Source organism: Hakea prostrata, chromosome 3 (assembly GCF_041222555.1).
Source record: "Hakea prostrata isolate BN-2017 chromosome 3, UWA_Hpros_2, whole genome shotgun sequence".
Classification (NCBI taxonomy): domain Eukaryota; kingdom Viridiplantae; phylum Streptophyta; class Magnoliopsida; order Proteales; family Proteaceae; genus Hakea; species Hakea prostrata.
This window is the reverse complement of record NC_142602.1, coordinates 9634719-9644732: the sequence shown is the minus strand read 5'-3', so window position 1 is coordinate 9644732 and position 10014 is coordinate 9634719. Positions and strand designations below refer to the sequence as shown.

Genomic DNA, 10014 nt, shown 5'->3' with positions numbered 1-10014 from the left:
TGGTATCTGGACTGTCTATCTAGCTTTCAACCACCTGTGAGACGGACGGTCAAGATTTTGATCTAATATGCATTTAATGAGCAGCATTCAGGTCTCCCCGTTTACCATCTTCCCATCCAATCTTTACTCATTAGCCTCTGATTGAAACAAGCATTTCCCCATTTGCATCTTTAGCTCATAAAAGACTTCTTCTTTTCCTGTCCCCGGGTAACCACCTTGTGTATTTCAGTCTTTTGAGCGGATTAAATATAATTTTATTCACTTAAAAAAATAAATAATTATTGCTAAAATTTCACTCCACAAGTGTTGCTATTGTTTGTCTCTATATTTCTTTCTTAATCTAACAAATGAAGTGCTACGCCTATGCTGAACTCCGCTGATGTTTGTACAGAACGAAATCGAGTCTCTGTTGCTGCCATTGTCATCCAGCAACTAACTTGAACCGGGCAATTTAATTCCCATTTCCATATAATATTCCTTCTCTGCTTGTGCCATTCGGCCTTGAAACATAGTCCACTCTTTTCTACACCTCTCCCTCACCTGAAATACCGCAAAAAGAATGAGCACTCCAATATCCTGGGGAACACATTTTAGTTAAATCTAACTCCACAAAGGATGGTAGCAGCAGTGGCTATTGCCCAAAGAGGAGAAATGCATATCTTACCCCTTCCCATGGTGCCTTCCCCTTCTCTGTCTGCCCCTGTTAAAGAGTGGACCAGTTCAAATATCAGACCAAAGCCTTGAAATGAAATGGGTTGATGTTTCTTCTTACAATCTTACCTGGTTACCAAGCGAGGGAATGGTCTGATGAACAATCCACTGAGAATCTACAACTCCTATTTTCTCGTGTGCAGGCTGTCAACAGAAATATGAAATACAAAAGCACAACTTTAGTAACAAGCAAGGATTTAATAATAACTTAAATAAGCAATGTATCATGAAGGAAAGTGTCACTGACATCTACGCATCTTCTAAGAGCAAAATCAAGGCCCCATCCATGAACTAAGTCATTCTGCAGAAAAACATGATAAGGGTTTTAGTGTGTCTCTTTCAAGGGAATCAAGGACTGACTAGAACCGCATGCAAACAAAACTCAAAAATGCTCCATGCCTGAATCATATGCCACACGCAGCGCCATGCATCTCTAGAGAACACAGTAGCCATGATCTCAACAAAACTGCACAAGCACGACAATAAATTTGTTAAGCTCTTTAATGAATAACTGATCATTGGGGTAGAAGTATGGCAGCAAAAAGTAAGTCTTTTCATACGCTGCACAAGGTGGCAAGTGTGGGTCTGTGCACCAACCCGGTCTCTCTTCTGTTATTCTGCTAAAAGCATGCAAAAGTAGAAGAATGTAAGCCAAACACCATGATAAACTGAAAATTAAAGGTAGATAGGAGAAATCTCGAATTCTTACTTGTGAACTTCATGTTCAGGCCTTCTCTTTGTCATCTGCCATGTCAACCCTGTGTTTGGCTCCAATCCAGGCTGTGAAATCTCCAAACCATGCTTCTTAACCAATTTTATGTATCTGAAGTAAGGTTAACAAAGAGGAGGGGGGAGGATCAGTCTCTGTGAGAGAAGTCATCACATGAAAAAATTATATATATATATATATATATATATATATCATACACCCATAACTTACTCTTCTGCATCAAAATGTTCGACTCCTAGATCTTCATCCCAGATAAATATGTAGTCATAAGATGCTACAATGTCTGGATGCAAGAAACGTTTGGCATACCACCTGTAACCAGTTTACATGGATTTCAGTCATTAATATCGGACCTGATTAAAGTATAAAATCAATCTTCCAGTTGGAAACTTGGAAGCTGGAACTAGAATGACAGAGTAGAGGAAGTTCCTCACCATTTAGTTTGTTTCCGAACACTAACGTGAATTGCACGCTTTGACCACTCAAACTCATCCCATTCACTAGTGCGACCATCATAGTGAAATAGCAAAATGGTAAAGTTCTCTGAAAACTGAAAGGAAAGCACAGTCAATTGCCAACCAGACACAGACACACAGAGACAGAGTTGTATATATATATATATATATATATATATATATATATATATATATATAGAGAGAGAGAGAGAGAGAGAGAGAGAGAGAGAGAGAGAGAGAGAAGCTGTTTAAACAATGGCACCTTCTTGACAGCTGCATTAATATTATTCTTCTGACTATATCCAACAGTGAAGGTTACAAGATACTTTGGCTTGAATGTTATGTCCTGCAAGCATTAGCTTGATCATCCACCCAGAGGTTCCAAAGAAAGAATTAATTCTTCAAGATTAAAATATCACGGAGAAAAACCATTATATCTATTAATGAAAGTGGAAAACTCATATAAAAAAGGATCTTGTCTACATTTGTATCACAGTTGACATTCTGGTATTGGATAGTAGATCATTAGTTGACAAAGGGCAGGCCTCATCATGACAGTAAGGTTCCTCATTCTGACCTGGTGATCACAGGTTCAAATTGGGAAACAACCTCTCTGTGTGATTTGGGTTAAGGCTATGCACCCCGCCCCTCCCCAGACCCCACAATGGCGGTAACCTCAGGGCAGGCCTCATCATGACAGTAAGGTTCCTCATTCTGACCTGGTGATCACAGGTTCAAATTGGGAAACAACCTCTCTGTGTGATTTGGGTTAAGGCTACGCACCCCGCCCCTCCCCAGACCCCACAATGGCGGTAACCTCAGGGCAGGCCTCATCATGACAGTAAGGTTCCTCATTCTGACCTGGTGATCACAGGTTCAAATTGGGAAACAACGTCTCAGTGTGATTTGGGTTAAGGCTACGCACCCCGCCCCTCCCCAGACCCCACAATGGCGGTAACCTCACGCACTGAGAAGCCCTTTTGAGCATCATTTACCTTGGTTATTAATTGGATGCCTCAGGAAGACAGAGGCCATGGCAATTTTCTCATTTCTCAAGATCTGAGACATCTTTGATGCTGATCTCTTTCCATTGGACCCACAACTGGCAGATGAACTGCAAGGCTGCAAGCAAAGGGTATGAGGACTAGATTGTGTTTTGGAACCTTTTTCCCCCTTCGTAATCGAATTGGATTGTGCTTCTTTTACTTTTTATCGGTTTGTGGCTTTGATTGGAATGGTTCATGAGGTTGGCATCCTGCTGTTCTATTTTTAGTCATCTCTTTTTGTATATCAATAACTAATCCATTTTCTATTAAGAGGCAAAGAAGAGCACCAGAGCTACAGTTAGTTTTTTCCACTCCAATGTTTTTATATAAGCAATTACATTGCTGGTCATTTTACTCCATAAGAAGTATTGAGTCAGCTGCCAGTGCTTATGCTTCCCCTAAATTAAATACTTGCTTTCTGAGTCAAAGCTTGGACTCTTTAGGACACTTCCATTTGCACTCAGCATTTGGTTTTGTTTTGGAAAAAGCAAGAAGGCAACATTTGAACACTCCAAAATCCACCAAAATAACAGCCAGAGCAGGGTTTCATTCCCCCCCCCCCACACACACACACACACAAAACCAAAAATAAATAAAAATAGACTGGTGGTGAGGCATATGGATTTTCTCAACCAGCATTGCCAATAACTGCAAGTCTATGCAGAGCCAAGAATGCCACTCATGCAAATCATGCACAAAGGCTCAAAAGTTGCAATAATACTAGAATGTCAGAAACAAAAAGGTACTTTACAAATCCAGGGCCCTGAATATTTCAGATAGAGACTACAATAGAAGATACAGACCTCACTAGGCTTACCCCACAATCTGCGCAGATAGAAGTCTGACTCAGCTGTGATAATGCCTGGTGGTAGTCTTTCTGCACCCCGAGGATTTGTTGGTACCCATATCTAAAATCAAGATCGCAAAATGGTGACACAAGTCAGCAAAGAAAATATCAAAGGACAAAACACCAATTTTCTTGAAGAATTTACAATATTAAGCTAGCATGCTACTCACAAATTTTTCTTTTCCCCAAAAAAGGGGTTTCTACAGAGGTCAGGATTCACTCCAAAATCCTCCAATCAACAACATAGAGACTACAGGTTCTCAACCTACCACTGCCTATTACAGTAGGTAAACAAAATAAAGGACTACTTACACCAAATCAAAATGAAACTAATAGAACATAACAGTCCAGTCAGGTCATATTGTAAAAGCATACTTGCTATCCCTTCTCTCCTTTTAGATGACTGAAAAAGCACTGGATCTTCAATTTTGAACAACAAACGCACTCTATTAGTAGTTGCAACACCATTAAGGTATCTCATCAAGATCAAGGTATCTCATCAAGATTAAGGTATTTCATCAAGTTTTCTATCCACTTGTGTAAACCCCATGCTTTTCCCACTTTATGGCATAAAAAATTCAACAGAGAAATTTGAACCAGGAATAGTTCTGATAACTGCCAATGTTCCCAGTCAGAAATCCCTCTGCTGGAAAAATAAACAGTAAGATCTGTGCCAGGGAAGTTCCAGGACAACATCCAATGGCATGTGGTTGCAATCCACTGGAGGATATGGAGGGAGAAATTCCCGAGGGTATTTGACAACAACTGAGCTAGAGCCAAGGTAGCAGCTTAGTAAGGTTTACAGAATGGTCCTAGTATTCACTCAAAAAAATTTGAACTTTTTTCTAATACAAGAGAGAGCTGGCATGATTATTTTCAACGATATCTTTACACTGCAGCCAGATTATTGGTTCAACACAAGTCTTGGCATGCATTTCCTATGCTTTCTTTTGTACCTTTAATTTCACAGCACGAAAACTTATTCCTCCCCCTTCCCTTTTTATCATATATGAGGACTAGGAAAATGATCAACAGGCTGAGGTTGCATCACAGAATGCTAAACTGCATGTGTCAAAACCACGAGAACTTGAAAGCTTAAAATTCACAACTGGAAAGATCCTACATTCTTACCACACAATTGATGGTTAGTAGATTATGCAGTAAATTGGTACTTGGTACAAAGAGAATCAGCAAAGAACTGGGTTTATCTCAGAAACAATAGGTAGAGCACCCCAGTTTAAGCATCATAATTCAATCTTAATAGGGGTGGGGAGAAGGGTATTTAGTTGAATCATCCCTTCAAGGAGACAATATTCCTCTTTGGTTTTTGTAGAAGATTTCCATTTCATTCTTTCTTTCTTTTTTCCCAATAGTTCTTGCAACTTATAGCCTATAAGGTTTTCCATCCAGAGAGCTAGGCTGGAGATCATCTGAGGAAAAGAGGAATAAATATGGTACAGCCCTTCTACGATGAGAAGAAAGAAAGGGCACACTCTGAGGAACAAGGGCAAAAAGAAAATGATTGGAACTTAAGGCAGATAAATTAACTCTATGACCAAATCAGTAGCAAGCTGTGCTCTAAGGAGGCTGTGATCCATCACAAATCCTCACAGGGTCCTAGGATGTGTGGATTGGAGACGATCCCACCCTTTGGCACTTCTACACTAAGTGGCTGTTCCAAGACACAACCTGTTATTTTATGCTTAGCAGCCTTTCTTTTTTTTTTAACCATCACCCAGTCTTATTGTATCATAAGATATACATTATTGGAGAAAGAAGGGGAAATAATTGATTAAAGTAGTCTCATATTTCCATTGCATCAATGGCAGGGTTACAATTTCCTTTCAATGAATGCTTAAGTAATTTCCCCTGATAAAATACTGTTACACATGAAGAGGAACTGACCATCCAACCAGCAGAGACTTCCTTCTCATAAGCATGGAATTGGAAGATATCAAGACAAGGTTTCTTTCTTTCTTTTTCTATTTAGTCCATTTTAATATATTATGTACATAAGAGTGTAACAAGAGTAAGCTGGTTCAACAAGTCTGTCATAGCACAGGAGCGGTGACGTTCACACAGTTAAATTGCCTAAGAGTTACAGGCCAACGGATAATCTCATAAATTATCTCAGGTTAACAAAAGAGCCCCCCCCCCTTCCGCTTTTTTTTTGGTGTATGTGTGTCACAATTTTGGGTTTTTTTTTTTTTTTTTTGGGGGGGGGGGGGGGGGGGGGGGTGTTAGGGAGGAAGCAATACCTTTGATGTACCATTCAAATTTTGACCATGAGTTGAGGTGCTTCCATTATGCTTTGCGTGAGACCAGGTTCGATGCAAGAGTGTTTGGGTTGAAAGCCCTGAATTCTTGTCCTCAATGTAAGTGAGATCAATGGAAGGGAAAAGGCTTGACGGAAAGTTGAGCTGTCAAATCATGAAAAACAAGATTCAGATCAACACTAGCAAACGAAATAAGTTGTACGCATATTGCAACAACAAATGCTAAACAAAAAATGTGCACCTTAGTTAGGGAAATTGTGGGGAAGGATACTCCTATCAAGAATCCAAACACGACTCCAAGAAAAGTTGTAATGATTAGCCTCATAGTCTCATTCGGTTTTTTTCCAACTCCACTACAGCCACAAAAAGACCAAACATGGAATATGTTAGTTGCTTTCACTTTAAAAAGAACATATGAAATAGGAGACAAAAAGCTCTTTATCATTAAATAAGTGAATAGAGCATATAAACCTGCGGTTTATGATTCCCATGTTAGTCACAATCTTCTGAATTTATTACAAATGTAAGCTCCAATTCTATAACTGCAACAACAAAGTTCATCATTGCTTAACAAGGCTACTCAGTCAATAGTAAAAAATTCAGGCCTTCATAAGGATAAGTGAAAATAAATATCAAATAAAGTATCTGAAACAATGAAAAAACTGATAAGAATGTGTGATAACTAAGGAGGTTAACTTTTTCAATAGAAACCAAAACAGTAACAAGCAATACAATTGAAAAGGAGAAATTTCCAGACAGTTAAGCAATGAAACATTTTGAAGCAAAAACAAAACAGTTAGAAACTGGAATGCTTGTGCACCAACCTAAGAGTCTGGATATGATTACGAATGCACTCAAAATCTGAAAAACTTGGACAAGTCAGTCTTACTGATTGAAGATGGGCACTAAAAGATATCATTAGAGGCACTAAGATACAAAAAACTGCAAGCTAGTATGAAGATTAGTTATCCCCTTCCCCATTAGTGTAAGTTGCAAAAATCAGTTGGTCCTTCAATAAATATAATGCAATCTTGGAATCGTCTCACCCCTCCCACAGAAATGGGATAAACTCATACTTCTAACCCATAAGCTCCATATTATATTGAGTTCCTCAAGGCGCTTACATCCACAAAAAGAAAAGCCCAACGGCCTCTAAACATAAAACTACAACCCGAATTTACTGAAGCACCTTGTACAACAACTTAAACATAAGTAATCCTATAGACAACTCGTCTCTTAAACTCTTTGATCATACATTCCAAAGGGCAGAAGAAAGTTCACAACAATCCAATTCCTGAGAACCCCCCCCCCCCCTTCTTTTTTTCAGAAAAAGGGAAGGGGTTGGGTGGAGAGAAAAAAGAAGAGAGAGAGAATTTTAAAGTGACAAAATAGCATAGAAGAGAATTCACAGCAAACTTAATAAAAGAAAAACAAACTGTTGTACAGAATTACACTTGCCAACAAGTTAAGTGCAAGTCTGAATCTGAAATTCAAAATCTACACTAGTGAAAACTTCAAATAATCAAATTCTTATGCAGAATTATATAGAAATAGGCGTACAGAAGGATCTAACGCGCAGAGGGGAGGGGGAACACAATCAAAAAAACCCAAATCATCAGAGCGAGTTCAAAAGCACACATACGTAAATCATATTGGAAGCATCAGTTAGTGAAACACTAGAACGATCTACCTCTTCGAGAAAAACAATAAGAGAGACTTCAAAAATCTAATTACGAAAAGAGAAAACCTGAGACCATTATAAGCACCTTGGAGCTGGAAGAAAAGAAATTCGAAATGGAGATCTTCCGATGAAGAAGAAGGTATATCACTTCTATAGACAGAGGAGTATTAGTAAGCCTGAAAAGTCACGAGACCACTACCCCTTAGGCCACGAAAAATGGGTGGACGAACGCCTGCGAAGCAAGTTCCAACTCCCCAAGTGCGTGAAAGAACAGTTTTTCTGGTTTTCGTTTTTTCTTTTTTTATTTCTTGTTTCCACACCCACGAAAAAAGAGGGGAGAGAGAGGTCGTGGACAGACAAGACTGTGGCGTTTCCTTTTCTCTCTCTTGAAGCTGGGGAGGAGAAGAGATCAAAGAAGCGGAGAATGCTGCTTCTGCTGCTGGATTTTTAATTTAAAAGCTGTATTTATTAACTGTCTCGTCGTTCTCTCTTATTTATCGTGGAATTTTTCTTCATTTTCATGCGAAACACAAGAAGAACCGCGCGATATGAGATGATGATTCTCCTTCAATCCAACGCGACACAGCTTGATACCACGTGAGATACAGAGGAGAATACTCGCTTTCCTTTCTTGCCTTTTCCATCTTTTCTATTTACTTTTCCAACATTTATAAAGAATCTTTTTACCAAACCAAAAAAAATTATAGAGCAATTCATAAATACATCTCTTCCTAATGTGTTCTTCTGATGTTTTTTTGCTACACAATAGCAATAATATTGAATGATTATTTTGTAAAGATAAACTTAAAAATAATTAATTATGTGATTTTTCCATCTTTAGTTAAATTTATTACATTACAAATGTTGTGTTGGGTTGATGCATTAATCAATTAGAATAGCAGGGAAAAAAAACTTTAAAAAATAAGTATGACTAAAAAAACCTTAAAAATGTTGTGTTCTTCTTTCTTTTCATTCCTTTATTTTATTTTTGGGAAGTCAAAAGAGATTTGAGGATAAGAGAGGGGGTTGGGAACTTTGAATATATAATGGATGATGAACTATTATTCAACCTTGATGTATCAGCAGACATGCATTCAATATAAAATTTGAAATAAAAAAAGATGTAAATGTAATCCAATAAATCTTAACGTGTACAAATATTTTTAAATTTTTTTTTTTTATATTCTTATGTTGGACTTAGGTCTATCTTGGTCAACAAACACACATGATTATATTCTTAGAAAGTAATTTTATATAATTTAAATATATAGTAATGTTTTGCATATATTTTTATAGAGATTCAAACTCTTCACCCCATTTTTATAATGTTTATTAATTGATTTAATCCCTTGATATTAGTTTTAAATGGGAATTTTCCAATGTATTTACATCTGGATTTATGTTGAAAATAGTGAAATACATTTGTTTTACTAAAAATACATTTCACATCTTATCTTAAATTAAAAGAAGAGAAGAAGAAAAAAAAAAACCACAATTATGAGGTGAAAAACTTTCCCGGTGAACAAACAATCCTGGCATGAGCTATTTTTAGCTGGATAAATAAAACAAAAATGTCATTCTCGTGAGAAATTTCGGGATTTTCCCTTGCAATCACAAGTCTTACAAAGTCTTCAATTCCTTTTTTTTCTTTTTAATTTTTGGTCGGAACTCGAAAGTCTTAATTTCTTAGAAGCATAGAATTTTCAAAATTCAAACTACTTAGGAGAGAAGCCGCCAAGTCAGAACTTGTTAGGTGGACTTGGACAAAAAACACTTATAATAAAGACAGGTTTTTTTTCACAAATTAGCTTTGAAATTTGACGTCTCTTCTGATGCATGGAACTAAATGTTTTGGCAGTATGAATAGAAATAAAGTATAGTGGGCGCAAACCTAATTTACATTTCGTTGAGCTGGTCTCACTGGTGCGAAAATAATTCAAAGAAATACATGCATGAGTGAAAAAAATAAATTGAAAAAAAAAATTCACACATTTTTTAAAATATATATAAAATAAGATAGATGAGGATAAGAGAATGATGTGATTTGATAATATTTCTTGAACGACACAATTTAATATTACACCAGAAAAATTAGAATAATGAACATATATTGCACAAATCTTAGGATCTAATACTTAAATTTCAAGAGCAAATTGCACTGGCACACTAAAATGGAAGTTTTAAAGCATGGCACCCTACTTTATGTTTGAAAAACACGTAGGTCTTATTCTGTTAGAATGATTAATTATATTATCACAAAAACCATTT

At 37.2% G+C, this 10014-nt stretch overlaps 1 protein-coding gene across 5 annotated transcripts; it reads right to left on the bottom strand.

Moving 5' to 3' along the window:
• Positions 1-189: 189 nt before the first annotated feature.
• On the bottom strand, positions 190-8365 carry LOC149020724 (uncharacterized). Of its 5 annotated transcripts, none has more exons than XM_089148935.1 (15): positions 7820-8365; positions 6537-6607; positions 6307-6418; positions 6048-6209; positions 3746-3850; positions 2159-2242; positions 1876-1991; positions 1652-1753; positions 1421-1534; positions 1272-1331; positions 1111-1177; positions 959-1012; positions 781-855; positions 665-700; positions 190-540 (listed from the first exon to the last, which is right to left on the bottom strand). In XM_089148935.1, exons 2-15 carry the CDS (start codon positions 6554-6556, stop codon positions 433-435), a joined length of 1215 nt encoding a protein of 404 aa, XP_089005061.1. In that variant the 5' UTR covers positions 6557-6607; positions 7820-8365; the 3' UTR covers positions 190-432. The 5 variants fall into 5 exon arrangements, with proteins under 5 accessions (XP_089005061.1, XP_089005060.1, XP_089005062.1 ...); XM_089148934.1 differs by having other exon boundaries at positions 7832-8365; XM_089148936.1 differs by having other exon boundaries at positions 1272-1328; positions 7832-8365.
• Between the last annotated feature and the right edge of the window lie 1649 nt (positions 8366-10014).

Coding starts and splice junctions, on each gene's coding strand:
- LOC149020724 (XM_089148935.1), bottom strand. CDS start 6,556: ATGGGAATCATAAACCGCAG. Junction 2,243..3,745: donor TGTGGGGTAAGCCTAGTGAG/GTCTGTATCTTC, acceptor TAATGCTTGCAG/GACATAACATTCAAGCCAAA. Junction 1,754..1,875: donor GTTCGGAAACAAACTAAATG/GTGAGGAACTTC, acceptor AACTGGTTACAG/GTGGTATGCCAAACGTTTCT.